A 20,162-nucleotide genomic window follows, 5' to 3' on the forward strand; every position below is an offset into this window, starting at 1 on the left:
TTCTTCTTCTTCTTCTTCTTCTTCTTCTTCTTCTTCTTCTTCTTCTTATTCCACTGTATTTGGATGTTTTCCTAAATGAGTTATCACTATTTTGTAAACCTTATGTAACAGAAAGAGAGTTAATTCTTGCGTCTTTTTTTTTTTTTTTTTTTTAATTTGGCAGCCCTTTCTGTTCAGTTACAAACCTGGCAAAGGTGCGTTGTTGATGTTGGGTGTGTGTTTACTGAGTTCTGCTGCCCTGTTTTGGGAGAGTTTCTGAAGCTGTGGTGCTGCACAGTGGGCAGCAATTGCGGTTGTAGCCATGTTCCAGGGCAGAGTGGAGCTTTGCATAGGGGCCATTTCTGTTTCCTCTCCTGACACATTAGTGGAGTGAGGGCTCATTCACAAAGGCAAACGGTAGCTTTAGTTGGATTATGTAATGAACTTTTTCTCTTTTATAGCTAATGTTTTTTTGAAGAAGAAAATACCGTATCATTGAGGAAAAAAAAAATGACAGTTGCTTCATTGTAATATTTTCTACTTGAGAGGTTAATGCTAGATAAATTTATAACTAATGCTTAAGATGAAGTGGATCTTTATAGACTCAGTTGTCAAATTCCACTGAGTCTTACTTTTCTTTTATGGCAGTTGCTAGACCTATTTAATTCAAACTATGACAGCAGTAAATGCCTCTATTTGACTGTGTGTCTTAATCAGAGCTGAGATTTGGCATAACTGGGTCTATATGATTATGAAATTCTGTCATATATTGCTACTGTTTCAAACCGCAGAATTACCTTTTCAGTGTGGTATCAGGAGACTGAAAATTCAGTTTTAGTATTTAGACTTAAAATGAAACATTTATTGGAACACTTACTATGACACTAAATGCAGACCATTAATACTCTTAGTATATTTTATTAATAGTTTATAAACTTTTTTGGCAAACCAAATTATCCGACACAGAGAATCACGTTTCTTTTTTTTTCTCATCCAATTAATTAAACAAATTTATGTTTCATACACTGCTTAATCTGACTGAGAGATTGCAGTCACTCTATTGTTATAATCACAGCATTAAATGATTGATTACTCAATAGATATTTTCTGCTCTCTCACTTTAAGATCTGAATTTTGCTTACAAAATCAAAACAATTACAAACTGGGTGTACCTTATATAAGCCATTACTTAAAAAAACTTGCTCCAACTTGTACTTCAACAGCAGCAAAGAGAAGACATCATTAGACGTCATTTATAGTTACAGAAGAATTCCCACATGTTCAGGCTTAAAGGTGCAGAGTCAGGACATGTATTATTTTTCATCCTACCAGGAGTAAGAAAACAGTGGTGCAGAAGTATAAAAGTAGTTGCACTTCTATGCTGCAGCTCTTACAGCACATGATGGAATGCAGTTGTTGAAATGTGGGAATTCCCAGAAAAAAAAAAAAAAAAAATACAAAGCCAAGTGATACAGCAGTTTTATTGGAAATCTTATAGTTCCTTTTATACCATTCAAGTATTTTTTATAATTTTATTATTATTATTTTTTTTTTTCTGAAGCTTTAGGTTGGGATCCACCCTACTTGATGAAGTAATCCTCTTTAAACCAAAGTGAACAAGTCTCCTGCCCAGCCAGTGGAGAGAAACAGATGCTTTTGAAGTTTTCAGAGGGGCCTTCAGAAGCTTTAGGCTTGTATCTGGCTTCCTTTGTTCCATGCAGTCTGTTTATTTGACTGTAAATAAAGTGCCATTTGCAGACTGAAGTTAGAAGGTGGATTTTTACTTGCCTGACTAATCTCTCATCATGATCATTAAGTCACAAAACAGAAATCTGTCACCAAAAGCTATTAAAATCCAGATAGTGGATTAGTTTTCTTTATTTTGAGATTCTCAAATTATCAAAGTTCATTGCCTGAAGGCAGCAGCAGATACTGAATCTTTCCAGCTTAAAATGTACAGTACTTTGAATCTAGATTCTTCAGTGATTGGCACCCTTTTAATGCATAAGAGACCCTCTTATTCTGACACAGGCTTAAAATAGGTTTCCAGCAATTCTAGCATTTTCTCTCTCTCTCTCTCTCTCTCTCTTTTTTTTTTTTTTTGCTACAAATACTTGAATTTCTTGTTCTGAATACCATATTTAGATAGATGTACAAAATGGATAAAGATATCCTTATAGTGTAAGCACTATATAAGGTGGAGGAAAATGGCAGGAAAATGCCTTATATAGTATTCTTAGGCCATCACCAAGGCCATAGCAAGTAAGATTTGTGTGGAACAGAAAATAAATAAATAAATTTAAATCCTGCTAATGATTATCAAATTTAATGTGGAATTTAAAATTACCCTCAATCAAGTATGTTTACACTATGGTTCACTTGGTAACGTCCCTGGTGAGTCAGAGCGTCTTTGCCAGCTTTTTTACTTTGATTTTGCAAAGCAGTCATGAGTGAAAGGCAAATCTGATCCACAAAAAAAATTGTAGATGATAGTACAATAGTACATCTCCAGAGCCAATGTTTTCAGATTTTTTTGTTTGTTTGTTTGTGCTCTTTTATGGTTGGTTGGTTGTTTTTTTTATTGTTATTGTTTTGTTTTTTGACCATGGGCGGTCTGGGGAGGGATGGTGCAGTGCCCACAAGAGGGCAAAGGGAGAGGTGGGCAGGGAATGCGTAACCCAGCATTCATTTTCACAACCTCTATCTGACTTGACACCATGCCGTAGGTGAATTTGAACCAGCCTGAGGATTTCTCTTCAGGCTGTTAGTTGTGACATCTATTCTTTGTAATTTTATCCAGGTCTGGCATTTTTTTGCCCTTGCTCTTGCATTTAATAAAACCATAGCCTTGGACACGTGAGGGGAGATCTTCACCTTCTTGCACCTAAGTTGGCCAGTGCACTTAGAATACATTTACCTAAGTAACAGTATGGCTAGTGGACTGGATTTAACACATACCTTTGAAACACGGGAACATTAAAACATGACAGTACCCCTTTCTACCCAGTAACAACTGGGCACAGCAGCAGTGTAAAGACATGTTCACCTAAGTCATACAAATGGAAGTTTACCTTGGGGCCCCTTCTTCCAGGGCTGCAGGTACCATTTGGGATGACTGCAGTGTCAGTAGATGGCATTAGGAAGATAAAATCCTTTTAGATAAAATCATTTTAAATTGTGTTAGACAAGTAGGACTGCTCTCCCAGCCCTCTGCGTTCAAATCCATCCAGCTAAGGCATAACCACATTACACTGCTTCTGAATATCACACATGGAGATCCTGTCTAGTTGAAGTTATTGGAGGGTAGCAAGAATGTGGCTCAGTGGATCTCATGAATGCATAAATCTATTTCTTGTATCTTTTCTCTGCACATACAACAGCCTGCAGTTAGAGCAGTGCAGTGTCTTTGCCTTTGGCTGACTGTAAATAGGCTCTGCAATGTGGCATCTTGGGAGCAAATCAAAAGGAAAAATTTCCTTACCCTTATTCTCTTTACCTCTAGTATTACAACTTGTTAGGACAAGCTTACTAGTACCTTAAAATATATTTCACTCTTTAACAATGTAGCAACCAATGTTAGCAGTAACTTAATGCAGGCATACACCGAAGTGAGTGTACAGCCTTGGAGAGCAATGCAGCTTGCTTATAAGTGATGTGAGGCTAGAGAGCAGTACAGCATATTAGGAACATGTTTAAAATCGGTGTATGATTTGCTAATAACTATGTAACAGAGTCCAGGCAGTCAAGTAGATTCTTTGCCTATGCCATTGGGGTCAAACTTTAAATGTTTATCATTGTAGGATCTTTTTGGCTTCTCACTCCAAAGTCAGGGTTTATTTGCATGTACATTTCCTGACTTGGAGAGTTATTCTTCTCTTGAATTTGCATGTGGGAAGTTAGAGCATACAATGTTGCTGTGGTGGAGCCTCCTGTGGCCTTTGAGAATAATATGGCACTACAAAATGCTACTTGATTTGGTCCAGGAGACCTCCACTGGTCCTTTCCAACCTGAGCCATTCTGTGGTTCTATGATTTCTCACTGAGGATAATATAACTTAAAAATAGTTAGGCCCCAAAAATAAGCCTAGGATATAATGTACACAAAATATTTTGATAAAATGTTGATACATTAGGTCACACACACACACACACACACACACACACACACACACACACACAAAGTGGCAAAATCTTTACAGTAATCTTAACTTTTATGTAATCAGGATCTATCAAACCTAGTCTTTTCTCCCCTCCCCAAAACCTAGACTTGAGCTATGACTGTAAGTGGTAGTAAATACTGTCAAAAGTATTGTGAAACACAGAGTGATAAGTCTGTACACATTCTCTTTTCCAGTCTGAAATAACATGACTGAGAAAATATTTTCTTTCTCTAATGATGTTTCTCAAGGAACTATACTTTCAGCAAATGGTGATTGTTTGCTTTCCAGAGGCCAGCTGTAGATAGTGGTTGTTTGAAATGACGAATGTATGATTTCCTGTTTTAAGTTTGTGGTCAAAAAGTAGTAATTGTGTGAGCTGCATTTTGTATTTTGCTAGTAACATTTGTCTTTTCTAAAATATGGCTATGGAATTCTATGATTTTTTTTACATATAGTGAACTTTGCTTACACACCTGCGGTTGTGATTTTAATGTTATCAGTGTGATGTTGTTATTACTATTACAGCTAAGCTACTATACAGCTAAGCTACTGTGATGAGCTGTTTCATGCTAATTTAATCCCTGTTTTCCAGCCAGTTTGGGGACCTGGAAGAGAGTAATACCAATAGTTCTCTCTCTGCCCATCAAAACTAGAGAGAATTTAAGCTCAGACTTTTAGGAGGTCAAAGACCAGAATGTATCTCCTTAAAGGATCTTGTTATAAAGAATTGTCATAAACACCTCCACTTTATTACAGAATGACTCGTACTAAATAACTGTGATGAGACATATTTTATGTGTAGAACAGATAAACTCATTCTGTCTGGGCAGACAGGAAGGGAGGGAAAAACATGACGAAATTGTTTAAACAGTGAGTAACTCTGTGAACTCTTCTCACCTGGGAACCTCAGCATTGCAACCACAGGTCACCATTTCTTCCTTTGCTGTCATTTTTAGAGGATTGTCAGGAACCCAAATATGTCCCTGAGCTGGGTTATGCCTTATTTCTGGGATTTTTCTGAACTTCCCCACCATTGTCTTAGTCCTTCTACTTCCAACTAGGGTGAGAATTATCTGCTCATGGTTAATAGTGGTCTCAAAAAACATATAATAATAAACTGAGGTCCTGCAGCTTCTGTAGAAGACACTTTCCCTCATGACCACTTACAGCCTTTGATTAGAAAGAATTCAGGTCCTTTATGAAAGAGGTGTGAACCCCTGCATCCTGCAAATTTATGACATGTACCAGTCCATGCTGCTGGTTAGCAGATGGGATGGAAAAGACCAAGACAAAGTTATTAATGCCATAATCACAGCAAAGTGAAGTTTTCAATATTAAGTGTCATAGTTTATTAATGCAGTGATATCTTCCATGTTTGTATTTCTAAGTTTTCCTGTTTGGACAACTGTTCTGGCTGTTTGGACAGAAAGCAAACATGTTGTGATAATGAAATGATTCAAAAATATAGGTTTTCTGATGCAGTAGATAATCTGATTTTGTTCCACTATTTCAAACATTAAATAGCAGGTAAGCAGTAGAATACAAACAGCATTAACAGTTATTGTCCATGGATTTTCATTTTAACATAACTCAGCAGGCCATTGATGTATTTGGGTGTCCCATAAGCTTAACACGTCTTAAGGTAAGGGAGGATAACAGACCTCTGAGTCACATTTCTTGCTTCCTTTCAGCTAAAACACTGCTGTTAGCAATGCTGCAAGATTTGTTAAGCCGAACAGTGAACAAGTCATTAATATCTGCCTGCAAACACCTGTAAAGAATGCTATATAATCATTATGCATGGGCAAATAGGTACTGTAGGGAAAAGGCTTTTTTTTTTTTTTTTTAAAAAAAAAAAAAAATGTGCATGTAAAAGGCTACATCTTCTGTTGGGGGAGTTGGCACAGATTAAGAGCCGTTTTCACTGGGATCAAAATTCTTCTTTAATTGCTTCTGTGGTAATATTAATCTTTCTGTTAACAGGCATTCTTCATAACTGCTGTGAAGCCTACAATGTTGGGCTCCTAGAAGCAAAAATATTTTCTGGTCCATCAACAGAGCAGTTTGGATATGCAGTTCAACAGTTTGTAAATGATCAAGGCAAATGGTAAGCAGTTTGAATACCTTGTTACATGTCCAATTAAACAGTTAAAAAATATTACACCTTGATTTTACTTTTTAATTTCAAATTTAAATTACTTCCAATTAGTTCCCTTTTATATTATCTTTTTACTAGTAAATACTGACTTTCATAGAATCATATAATTAAAACAAAAAAGTGAAAATATTTTAAAGACTCATTCATATGAATATTCAAGTCTTTTTTTCCTTTACACAATGCATTCTGGAGTCTTTCTCTCAAGCTCTTACTTTCACCTCCAATACACTAGTTTCCTCAAACTCACTATTTCTTTTAGCATTTTAATTTTGATCTCAGTCATTTGCTTAGCAATAGCATCTCTGTTACACAGTCCATATATTTGCAACATTTTTCCATTTTAACATTGGTGAGGTTAAAACAAATTAATAGTGCTAAGAAGTTCTATTTATTAAAATTAACTGAACTTACATAATTTTGTTTCTGATATAACATTAAGTGCTTACTTCTCAAAGGACAACATATTTGGATGTATATCATAACACAAGCCCAGCACAGGCCTTGTGTCTGCTGCATTTTCTCAGGCATATAATTTGATGTGAAATCCACTGTTGCCACAACACTGGGCTTAATGAGTAATTAGTAGAATATTTTTTCTAATAACATTGGTTTCAAAAAGAACTTTAAAATATTAACCCAGAGTAAACCCATTTAGTGGAAAATACATTGGTCTCTTCTCTTCTGCAATCTCAGCAACCACAAAGCTTAAGGTGTCTTTCATGGAAAGGAGTAATGAAAAGTCATGCAAGCTATACATATTATAATAAACTGAGACCAAAAAAAAAAAAAAAAAAAAAGGCAACAAACTAGCATGTTTGTTTAATTGATGATGGACAGATAGTAAGCAGCTGAACTTTTTTTCAGTAAAAAATTATTTTATAAATACATAATAATGTATTTTATACTCAAAGTTCAGAAAAACTTGAACAAAACTACAGAGCTAGCTGAGACATTTTATGCATAGCCCTGTACAGCTGCACCGTGCAGTTGCAATTTGTTTCATATGGAAAAATGTAAGACTCGACAGATTGCACTGCTTCTCTAGAATTCCCTCATTTACCACCAGTGACCAGGAGGGAAGTAAAAAGCTGTATCCTCTGAAATGAAAGCTTGATGTTTCCACTCCCTCCTTTAGGGAGGTACTTCCCCAGCTCCTCGCCTGATATAGTGACTGCTTCTTGCCATGTTTCTGCCTGCTTTAATTATATGTTTAGTCACCCATAGTTCAGAGCATTTTAAATAATTATTTGTTTTTTAACATCTATGTAAAGCTATTGAAGGAGAACAAGAATGTTTGCCTGAAGTGAATCAAATGCTTTGGTATTTTCTGGAGAAATTTTCATGCATTCTATCCTTGTAAATTTTTCTGTAAGCTTAAAAGAGGAGCACTAGGTTCAGGACTCAAGCAACTTATTTTTGCTTTATATTTCCCTTTTTATTACTACTTATGATATAATAATTCCTCCAGATCTCTTGGCTAACACTCTGGAGTTTGAGAAAGAAAGTAACTTTGTATTAACTTTCTTTTCTCCCAGGTGCATGAATATTATCAATCTGGGACTGTTTTCTGCAGATAGGCACTTCATAATTTTTTCATTCATTGCACAATGTCTGACCATAAGCTCTGAAGAATTTTATTAGCACTTGTTCTTGTAACCATGACTAGTTAGAGACTCTTGGTGAAGAAAGGCTCTTTTCAGTCTTCCTCTCAAGAAATCACTAGACATGCTTAAAAAAAATCACTCACAGTTTACTTTCTTCATTTGTAGGCTCTTTTCTTTTTCTTGGGGACAATAGTGTGTTTTTGTGTGTGTGTGTGTGTGTGTATGTTATTTAAAAACACTCAAACAGTTCCTTAGAATTAATTTCTCTGGTGAGTGATGCACAGGCTTGCAGTCCATGTGCAGAGCACTCATTGACATGGCTGAGCTAGGAAGGAAACAGATAGAGGCTTTGCATTAGGAAGGGGTGCTGCTCTGTGTCGGAAGGGTGCGTTTATAACCGCGTGCTTTTATAAGGAGTACATCATTGTGCAGCAAGAGTGTAAAGCACTTGAAAACTCTGTTAAGGAACAGTGGAGCCACTCATTAGTCCAACACAACTGGGATGGCAGCTCTCTCCAAGGGAAAGACTATCCAGAATGTGAGATCTATGGGAAATTTCTTCACTTCCTATACCTTGCTTCTGATAATAAAATCAGATATAGCCGTATCAAATATAGCTTTAAAACTCCTCTATTCTCTCAAAGAGCAGAAAGGAGAGATACAGGGGAAAATAAAATTAAAACAAACAAACAAAACCCAGCAGATTCTGATTATATTATTCAGATGTATTTCTGGGAAGTACAAGAAGGCAATAAGAACTATAGGAAATGATAATTTTTGCAGATTTTGGACTCTGCATGCAGCAGCAGTATGCTACCACTTTTGCCTGGAGATGAGTTCAGAAAGAAGACAATCCAACCAGGAGTATAGGGCTATACAGGGTGCTGGTTCAAGTCAGGAAACTGTGACACAAATCAGCAAAGGGAATCCTTTTTGTATAGAGTCAGATGATCCAGGATAATTGGACACTGCTCTGCTGTGCATTGATGGCATGTGAAGCTCATAAATAAGGACAAACTTGCAAGCCAAGCAAAGCTCAAGCTTTTCACAGTGTCTGGTGGGAATTTCCAGACAGGAACTCTTTAATGAGGTCAAGGAAAATACTGAACACCAAAGACATTCAACAAATAGAAAAATATAGGCAGGCCACTGCTCAAGTAATTACCCACAATAGAAACATCATTCAGTTTATAATCTGGTTTTCCCTGTCATGCGATTATCTACATTTGAACCTTAAAATGAGGCCAAATTCTCTGTTATTTTATTAACATATTGTGGGATAGATTCCACAATAGAGCTAAAATCTCAGTATGCTGTTTGTTATGAAGTTGCAGTCATTCTTCTCAGTTGTATCTGCATGCTTAGGATGTGGAATTTTTCAATTTTATTTTGCAATTTATGTTATGGATTTTATCTTTTTTATAATATTTATGTTACATTTGATATCACGTCAGTAATGACACCTTAATATATACTGTCATTAGAGGGTATCACATAATCATAGCACTACTGAACAGGTTTAAAAATTATTGAAAGCTGCATATTACCAATCAAAGCACAACACCTTTCTCCTGAGGTGGTCTTTTGCCTCATTAGGCCAATAAGACATTTGGTCAAAAAGACATATTTCTAAACAAAATTTGGTTGAAATTGATGCATTTACAAAACCTTCTGGTTTTAATGAAGAGAATAGATTTTGGCCATGACCTACAGTTGGCCTTTTCCCAGCTTGGAGAAGCAGCACTGTCTTCTGTCTTCAAGGACTTTTAAATTAGTTGGTCAAAATTCTTGCCACAACTCACTATAGCTTTTGAGGTTTTGAGATTCTTGTTCAAAGGACTGAAAATTTTAGGTAGTGATAAGGGTTTTAGAGTGTGCAGAAAAGCAGTTATGAGAGTGAAGAGTTTTCTGTTCTTCACATCTATTCATCATTTCCTGTAATTGTAGAGAAAGGAACCACATGATGAAGGTCCTTTCTACTTTTATATTCCTACTTCCTATTCGCCATCTTTGTTTTTTAAAAAAATACATTAAAGAGCAAATGAATTTAAAAAAAGAAAAAAAGAACACAACAACATCACAAAATACAAAACATGCTTTGACAACAGCTGAGAATTTAGCTCTTCACCATGAATTCTGATTTTGTTTTTTGCTACATCACACTTTGCCGTTTATTCATTTTGTCATGGTATAATTTCCCAGAAATGATTCTGTTACACTTTGATCTGCCACTGCTGCAGCCTGTGTGGTATGGCATTGCTGCTGAACTTTATTTGACTTCATGTAGTGCACTTGCTTTGTATACAGTATTGGAGACTGATGAAGAAGCTGACTAATAAAATCCACGGCAATATTACTCAGTGATCACTATAGTATTATGTAAAGATGGTCTACAAGGATACATAATGAAGTTTTGCAAAAATAAATATTTAACTCATGCCTGAAAAAGGACCTTAATTAACATACTATATATGATACAGTTTATTTTAAAACAAGTATTTTCAAGTATTTTAGTAATCATTTCTTGCATTCTTTCCCAAAACATTCTGTTTCATTCTGCTTCATCTACATCCTGTTTAATCAAAGTAAAGAAATATTTTTGTCACTAGCAGGATACTAGCCAGATGCTCTCTTGCTTAATTTCTGATGTTAGAAAGATACACATGTATCTTATGAAAGATACACATGTATTTTCCCAGAGCAGTATTCTGTAACTATGTACTATAATGGTTTATTTTACTTTTCAGAGGCAAGGAGGACTTAATGATTTATAAGATTTTAAAGATTGTATTAAACTTAAGTAAGTCTCAAGATACTAGAGAAATAAAGATTAAGTTATTTCCTAGGACCCTTAAGATTGGCAAATAAATAAATAAATAAATAAATAAACAAACAGTAGAGGCCTAGGCTTGGCACAAATTGATTAATAACTTTTTCTCAGGCAAAGATTGATTAGTTAAGTCAAGTAAGGATATAGGTTTAGAAACTATTCATTTTTGAAAATCACAGGGTAAGTTCTTGGTTAAATTCAGTGTATAGAGTACCATATTTTTTTGGCTTATGGTTGTGCATTGCTGTTGTGCAGTGTAAACTAAATAAGAGCCAAAATTAAATTTACTTTAGGCACAATTGGCATAGATTTGAGTTTGGGTTTAGAATTAGAGGAGTTTACTTGTTTAGCATGTTTTTTTTTGTTGTTGTTGTTTGTTTGTTTTTCCCACAAAACTGCAGAATCTCTATTGTTCCACAAGGTAATTGAGAAGGGTGTAGGTATTTTAAAGATATTCCTACACAAAGGAAATAGAATCTGAAGTTATGCTCAGCTGAGCTGGTAAAACAGAATGACTGTTTCTGCTCTTACACTTGTGTTTAACTGATGTGAAATAAACTTTTTATTAAAAAAGCAGATACCAGTATTTTCACTGACAAATCTGAAGACTACTCAAACTCTTTTTTTCTACATTTAAAATATGTATTCTTATCAAAGCCATTGTAATCAAATGAACAATAAAATTGGAGAGATAAAATCAGACAATCCCTGGAAAGTTAATGTTATATTAGCATTCGAGGCAACTCCTTTAAACATAATTATTTCATAAAATGGTCTGTGTTGCAGTGTAAAGTATTTATATTACCTACATGTGTAATTTTAGGGGATGACAGATGAACCTTTAGCAATCTATTGGCAAATGGAAAAAAACAGATGGTTTCATGTAAAACTTTGTATTCTGTACTGGGCTCCCCTTGTTTGTTCTCTTTACTGTACCATAAAGTAATAATTACTACTAATAGATTATGCTCCATGTCATATGGCTGCTGGGAAGTCCCTGCTTTCTAATCATCCGTTTATTTATTTATTTTTTTCCATTTTTTTTTTTTTTATATCCATCAAGATCATGTTTCATCTTACCCTCATTTCACTGCATGTTAAACAGTATAAAGAACTGTCCTCCCCCAGAGCTCAACTGCCCTATACCGTTTGGTTTAGTTCTTTCCATTGGTTGAATCTGCTCATTTTGTGAAGGCTTTCAGATTAAATGTAAAAGGCATTATGAAGAACAGATACTGGAGGGCGAATGGTACAGCAGATGAATTAAGGAGTTGGAGAAAGTGATTTGTTTCATATTATAGGCATAAATTATCAAAGTCTTAACTTTCTTGTTTGGGATTAAATACTTCATGCAGCAGTCTGTTATTCCCCGAGGTATTTTCTTTCTTACTCAGTGTTACCAAGGTATGGTAGCTTTTGATCTCAAACATAAGAACCTTACTGTTGCTAAGCAGAACCAGTAGGAAAAGTTGCTTATCAATTAAAAGAATAACTTAAAAGAAGCAGTAAACTGTTACCTGACAGGAGAACAACATTTTTTGTCTTTCAGTCCACAACCCATATATTTCTAAATCTGTGTGATCAATATATGTTAATGTTTGTGCTGTATTTCTTCTGACACCATGACACAATCTCACAATAACAACAGTATATATGTTTGAGGTCTACTCCCCAGAGGCTTCTCTAGCAAATCTACCTGTTTTGAACCCAGTACTAACACATAAGTAAAGATCAGCTTCTGAACAGCTCTGAAGAAAACTCTTGAAAGCCTTACATTCTATATCTGGTAAAAGCCTCTTTATCCGTTGCCTTCAGTTTGCTTTGCATTAATGCTGTTGGGCTTTTCCTGTACCATTAAAGACCTAATGACACTCCTGTTATTTTAGGTTATTGGTTGGTTCACCCTGGAGTGGCTATCCAGCTAACAGAACTGGAGACATCTATGCATGTCCTGTTGGTATCCCCAAAACCACATGTAACAAACTGAATTTAGAAGGTAAGTCATAATAAATAATATGTCCCCTGCAATTGTTCAGATTTTCCTCATTATTATACTAGGCCAATCTATCTAATAAAATAACATTTGGAAACTAACAAGACCAATAGCAAAAATAAGTGTCAGCAAGGTATGCACGAATGTTGCTTCAAAGGAATTTCATTTTCACTGAAAAGGTCAGCATTCCTTGATCTTAGGATCCTTGAAGAATAAATAAATAAAAAAATCTCTGTTGTCTTTTTCACTTAGCTGTATTTGAGTTCTAAAATTAACCGTGGGTAAGCACTTACACATATTTTTACAGCTGTCCCTATGATATTAACATCAGGGTTTTTTTTGTTTTGTTTTGTTTTGTTTTGTTTTTCTCTCTGTCACTCATTGCAAATATTCAGAAGGTGGATTTGATTTCTGACATCAGCTTATTGTACAACTGTACTATTATTGTTGTTATTGTTGTTGTTGTTATTATTATCCTCTATATCTTTTCTAGAACTCTTTTTGTTCTGCCTTTATAAACTCTCTTATATTCTTAGTCATTTGTAGCAGCCCTATTATTAATGTTAGTAGTAGTAACAATTGTAAGATACTTACTTAATACTTGAGGATCCTTTGTTACATTATCATTGTGAATTGTACTTTGTCAATACATATATGGAGCATTTTCTGCTTCAGTGTGTTTACAGACTAAGTATAAAAAGGGATTCCATTCTGGATACAGTGGAAATACAGTATAACAGTATGTTTAGATGTGTACTTCATGTTTATTTGTGATGCAGAGCATTTCTTTTCTCCACTGTTCCTTTCATATTCTGAAGTGTGGTACTGGATCAGAGAAGCCTGGTGTCCTGAGGAGTAACAGCAGCTGCTCATCTACAGCTACTGAGCGAGCCAAACATAACTTAATTGGAAGGAAGTTTCTTCCCCTCTTTTTCATTCAAATCTCATAAGGGCAGGTACTCTAAATGACCCTGCTTAATTAGTGTCTATAGTGAATGGTTAGCAAATTTTTGATGGAGATTGGATTTCATTTCTTTTGTCTCAAAATTTTATACAGGTGTTTGGAAGAGGCATCTTAGATTCTGAGAAATCAAGCTTTAGAAAAGGAATTCTAATTTACTAAATTGCTTCTGTATCTATTATTTTTGCTATTATGTTTCTTCTTTTTATTTCAGCTTTAATAAATATTCCAAATGTGACTGAGATAAAGGAAGACATGAACCTTGGCTTGACTCTGATCCAGAACTCAAAAACAGGAGGATTTTTGGTGTGTATTGAGAACATATTCAGTAGATACATAAATTCATGAGGACAGTGAAAAAAACTAGAATTCTCCACACTTCTTAATTAAGTCCAAACTAAATGTGTTTTATTATTCAGCATACCCACTATCACTCTCTAGGATCTGAAATCAGGAAACTTATAAATCACCTCCTTCTGCATTTATCCAAATACCCCGTGGAAGAAAGCCACCAAACATATAATTAATGGTTCTGACAACATAAGGTAATTTAGGTCTGACAACATAAGCAGGAATATTTCCACCCTGGACATCTGTAAGGAGGTCTTTTCTATCTCTGGTTATGTTTTCAGAACACAGTATGAGATCTCTCCTCCAAGCCCCTTGCCCTTGCACAGTGACAGTTCTCCTGAGGTGTCAGGATTTCCATTCCCATGGATCTGCCTTTTGCTTTAGCAATGTGATTTATTTGGTTAGTGAGCTGGAGGAGAATGCATTTTCTGTGCGTATATCCTGCAAGCAACTCCCTGGATCGTGTAAAACAGATTTAATAACTGAAAGGAAGTTAAAGCCAATTCAATATGCTATCTTACACTTCTAACCATAAGTCTGGAGTGTAGATGTTTATGATGTACACACTGTAGTTAAATTTTTCAATGGTTTATCTTCATTACCACACATCCAGCTTCACTGAAGTACTTAAAAATAGACGTAATTCCAGCAGTTTACTTACTATTAGTAAGGTTAATCCTAAATTCAAAGTACAGCAACAGTTCTCTTCCTGATTTCTGGCCTGAGAAGATATTTATTAAAAATTTTATTCTGTATCTTGAATAATACCTTTAATTACTATTAACACCATCCCATGCATAACCACTTTAATCAGTATCAGTGATTGAAGCAGTTTAAAACATCTCATGCAGAAAAATTTGCATTTAAAATAATACTTGAACTTCTTTCACTTAAAAAGAATTTCCTGATCCATATGGTATTGAATGACTGAATTGATAAATTGTATGAAGTAAGTAACAAAACAAACAACATCAACAACAAAAGTTGAAGTCTAAGATGTGAACAATTTGCCATTTTGGTGAAGGGAGTTCTTTTTGACAGAAAGAGAAATGAGTATTGGAGGCAGGTGCTTATCTGTGACTCAACCTCCATGAATTTCAAAAGCCCTCTGACTTAGATGTGACTGGAGTTGGACGGCAAGCAGAGACTGTCTTTGCTTGTAATTGTAAGTTGGTGCCAGTGACTGAGATGCTGTCTGTGGCAGCTGGGCTCTGTGATGGAGCCTCAGAAGCTCAGGGCTTCCCCATACCAGCTCCCTGTGCTCCTTCCTGCTGTGGCTGCTTCTCTCACAGACTCCAGCCTGTGGTGTCAATACGTGCTCCTTCCAAGGAGTTATCCAGGGTTGTTTGGCTGGTGTACAACCAGCCTGGTGTATATTTAACATGACATTCTCTTATATACTTGACTTTGCTGGACAATATTTTTTTTTTTTTTTTTTTTTTTTGCTAAAATTAGCTTTTTAAAACATACCTGTCTTAAATATGACCAACCAGATTTAAGCTGTATTCCATATGAATCTTTCCTGAATACTGTGTTATAGGTGTACTTAGTACTTCTCTGTCTCAACTACAAGTACTTCTTGTTGTGTACCTTCAGGCTATATTTGCCTTGCATGCTCGTCACCCTATAAGCAGCCAGTGCCTGATTCATCTGCTCCTTGGTCTCTTCTATCCGATGAGCTCCTGGTTTATGTTCATACTTCTTAAGATCAGACCTTAAGTCTATGCCTCTTTCAAATATTCCACTTTCCAAGTTAATCAGTTCTTAATATCAGAACTGGCACTTTTCTCCTGTATTAATGATGTGTCTTACATCTCTGACTGTAAACATGTATTTCTGACCATAATTATGCTAGATCATTAGAACATTTCCCCATAGATATATCTCCTTTCTTTTGTCTAGAAAAAAATGCCATCTTGTTAATTGTATTAGGACAGTTTGATGCCAACTGCTGCTGGTAAACCTGTGTGTCATTTAGGTAATTTTCCATTTACTTCTGCCTTTATTTATTATTATTATTATTTTTTTTTCCAGTATTCTCAACAAAAGGGTCATGAGGCTGTCACTCTCTCTTCTGTTCTTAAGTAGACATGGTGCATTTTCTGTTTTATTGACTCTTCTGACTTTGATTGACTTGATAGGTCAGCCAGAAAGTATTTGTATTGAAGCTATTATTTCTTTTGGAATTATTGAACACAAGTTAAGTGTTTTCTCCTTGACTTTCTAACACAATTAAAAAAAAAAAATAACAATAACAATAATTTAAAAATTTCCTCAAGTATCCTGCTGACAAAATACTGTCTTGATATTTGACTTTTTATCTAGGTACTTTTGTAAAAATCCTTCCAATATTAGAGTTCTTGCTGTTACACAACCAGCTGAAGCCTTTTCTTTATACAGAGACCATTTTCCTCGAAGAACAAATATTGTTTTCCTAGAAGACAAGGTTCAAATGTATCTTTTTAGCTACAGTCAGCATCTAAGTAAGATTGTGTATATTATGCATCCTCACTGGAGTTGACAAAGAAGTTGCAAATATTTTGGCAAAGTGCATTTCCCTTGAGAACAAGTCTTCCCAAATTAATGTGTGCACTGATCACAAGGCTTTTCAATCCTGTCACACTGTTCATGGTACTAGAATATACTGCAATAAAAGCACATCGTCTGTGTGGAGCTACACAGATGATCGTGGATATGATGCCACCTCCTGGTTTAGTGGAAGTACTTCTCCGCAATGTGCAAATACCAGACCCAGTTTTAAACCAACAGTCCGTAAAGCAGGTAGATTAAAGCAGCACAGATTCCTTGCACACTGAGTCATACTAATAGAAGTTATAGCTGTGCATAATCTGTAGGAAGAAGTCTGCAGAAGGAGGCATTAGGATGACTACAAACAGAATCCTTTTTATGAAAATGTATAAGAAGGATTAACTGATGCTGCCATGGTGGTAGCAAAGGACTTTGCCTGATAACCGAACGGGGCTCATCTTATCCTATATTCCTGTTGTCCCACTTTTTGTGTTTATGTATATGGATACAGTCAGACAAATATGTGTTGTTCTTATAGTTTCTTTTTGTTGTTATTTTTAAAGACTTGTGGTCCCTTGTGGGCACAGCAGTGTGGAAGGCAATACTATGCTACAGGAGTGTGTTCTGAAATCAGTCCAAGTTTCCAGATCCTAAGAAGCTTTTCTCCTGCTGTTCAAAGTAAGGCAACATATGCAAAACAGATTCAATTTATATATATATATATATATAATCAAAATCAAGATACATTGTGTTGGGGACAATTTAATTTGGGATTTTTAAAAATGTATACATGGAAAAAGAAAAGCCCTGTGACTCACCCATAAGGATTGATGGATTCTGATCTAATGCTGATAAGAATCTGGACTCACTCCTCTGAATTTGGATGCATTGCACCAGAGCAATGAAAGACGCAAAGTCTGTATATGGTTTTATTGAATTTTCATTTTGGCAAAACTTTCTTGATCCTTCAAACCTTCTGTGTGGCTAGTGTGAGATCTAAATATACTCCTCTGGATTTAGCCAAAGACTTGTAAGTATATTGAGAGTGAAAGTCTCAATAAGTGCATTTAATGTCCACTTTTTATTTATTTTTATTTTTTAGAGTGTTCTTCTGTCATAGATATTGTGGTGGTTTGTGATGAGTCAAACAGTATTTATCCCTGGGATGCTGTGCGGGCATTTTTGAAGAAATTTGTACAAGGCTTAGATATAGGCCTTAACAAAACCCAGGTAAGTCAAAGACAGCTTTGGGGAGGGAACGATGGATTTTATTAGCAAAGTCGGACAACTTTAAAGGAAACTGAATTCAGTTCAGCGTAATTACAGTAACTCCCCCAAGGTCATAGATTATGCAGTTGTCCTTTGTGTTTCAGTAATGGGAGGTTTTTTCAATCTCACCGCTAATCTGTTCCAAAAGAACTAGTAATTTGATTTAACATGTAGACCAACTAAAATAGAAGTCTAGTGACTTTAAAGTGTCAGATCTCTTTCATGTATTATATGTCAGAATCATTAAAATGCAGTCTGTGGGAATGTGGTTAAAGTAGAATCATTTCTTTCATGGGATTTTCATATCAACTTTACTTTCCAAATTCTATATCTTTAAAATAGAGTTTTTCCTGCTTGGTTACTGTCTGATCTTTGAGTTCTTTTTTTCCTTTTAATTTGATGAAGGTAAGGAAAATTTTGTTTCCTGCTTTTAAATGTTTTCTGTCTTTGCAGTTGTCCATTTTCCATAAACAGTACTGGGAACAAAGACTGAGGCACTGGAAATCTCTCTCCCAAAGGCTGCCTTCTTCATTGGGCGACTTTGGAAGTGAGGTGCTTAAAAGCTAGCCTTCCTGCTCAGAGTCATGAGTCCTTTCTGAACCTTACCTTTAGCATTTTCCTTTTTTTTTTTTTTTTTTTTTTTTTTTTTCCATCATGATACATGTACATTTTAGCATATTTCTATAGCATTCACCTGTTTTAAAAATAAATAAGGTTAGCCACTAACTTCTAGGGCTTTCTTAGAAGAGATCAGAATGAGGTGCCATCAGCTTGTAGAATTTTTGTTATTTTCTTATTTATCCCACAGCTCACTGTATTACTGCTGTCCATAAGCTCTTCCAGAAGTATCCAAGCAAACGTTTAATGTGTATTACTTCAGATTCTTTGCATTAACATATTGTAGTCCATAATACTATGTACTATGCAAGAGTATTTATTTTTTTAGCTTTCCAAATGTGTAAATATAAATTGGTTTTATGTCTTGAAAGAAAAATGGTGAATATCTGCAGATCCTTTACTCCATTTTGACAAATAATTAAGCATCACGTTTCCATTTAAGTGATTATAATGCATGATAATCTAAAATAATCTCTTCATTTTATAGGTGGGTTTGATTCAGTACGCTAATGATCCCCGGGTGGTGTTCAACTTGAATACATATCAAACAAAGGATGAGGTTGTTAAAGCAATGGAGGGAACATATCAGAAGGGAGGAGATCTGACTAATACTTTCAAAGCCATTGACAATGCGAGGTAAAACATATTGATGATTACTGGTGTTATCATAACTTATCTCTCAAGGTGAAGAGTACATCATGAATTTCACTCCCCCTTTGGAGCACAAGTGCTTGGAGCCTCAAGGGAGGTACATTTGTAAATAAGTACATGTAAATAAATGTACATCAGCTACGTATACAATGTCCTGAGCAGAAAAGGACTGGGATATGTATAATCAACTTGCTGAAATGCAAGTCCTTAACCTTTGGTTAAGCTCTACACTGACGTATTTCTGCTACCTGACAGACTTGTTTGGTCTGCCTCAGATATTTAAATATAAGAGTGCATCAAACATCATGAACAAAGTTTTACAAAAGGTACAAAGTCATTGAAAGTAGTAAAAGTTATCCAGAGGTTTAGTGGATTTGATAACACTTGTGTTTGAAGGTCAGGTTAGCTGCAAGGAAAAATAATTCCTTGTCTGGTGTCAGTTTGTCAGTATTATACTAGCAGCATGAAAAATAGGAAAAACTTAAAATTATATGCCATGACTCTGGATACATATACAAATCAGGGCCTCAACAGCAAGGTACTGCTCTGCAGTTGGATTGAGAACAGGACTCTAGGCTTAAGCGGCTGTGGAATGAAATGGCCTTGGAAATTTTATTTAGGGGAAGTATCAATTTGCCACAAATTTAGACTTCACCAGTATTGAGGAACCTATTCTTAAAATTCCGTACCTTTTGTTTGAGACTAGTGTAGGCAGTTTCTGAGTACTCTGATGTTACAAAACACTGATAGTTCTGACAAAAATAAGATCACCTTTATATTTAGAAAAGTTTGGGCTTTTGTGTGTGCACAAAAGATAGAACATACGTTTCTATCATAAATAACATCTAGTTGTACTTGTTCTGTTTGTTTGTTTTCTACTTCCTAGATTATATTTTTGATGGTTCTTTGAAAAAAAAGCTGTCAGGAGCATAATTAAAACTTTGTGGTGGTTTTACCGTGCTAGGCAGTTGAACACCACAACCGCTCTCTCACTCCCCCTCCTCAGATGAGGAGGGGAAGAAGTAAAGGAAAGAACAACTCACGGGTTGAGATAAGGAT

At 35.4% G+C, this 20,162-nt stretch overlaps 1 protein-coding gene across 1 annotated transcript in view; it reads left to right on the forward strand.

The window, feature by feature from the left end:
* The window catches only part of ITGA2 (integrin subunit alpha 2), a 67,934-nt gene that overhangs the window by 13,230 nt on the left and 34,542 nt on the right, over window positions 1-20,162 (forward strand). Inside the window, exons 2-7 of the mRNA XM_035310616.1 lie at window positions 6,123-6,246; window positions 12,618-12,727; window positions 13,900-13,991; window positions 17,129-17,243; window positions 17,668-17,795; window positions 18,940-19,088. Coding sequence (XP_035166507.1) covers window positions 6,123-6,246; window positions 12,618-12,727; window positions 13,900-13,991; window positions 17,129-17,243; window positions 17,668-17,795; window positions 18,940-19,088 — 718 coding nt within the window. The remainder of the gene's footprint in view (window positions 1-6,122; window positions 6,247-12,617; window positions 12,728-13,899; window positions 13,992-17,128; window positions 17,244-17,667; window positions 17,796-18,939; window positions 19,089-20,162) is intronic.

Source organism: Oxyura jamaicensis, chromosome Z (assembly GCF_011077185.1).
Source record: "Oxyura jamaicensis isolate SHBP4307 breed ruddy duck chromosome Z, BPBGC_Ojam_1.0, whole genome shotgun sequence".
NCBI classification, from domain to species: domain Eukaryota; kingdom Metazoa; phylum Chordata; class Aves; order Anseriformes; family Anatidae; genus Oxyura; species Oxyura jamaicensis.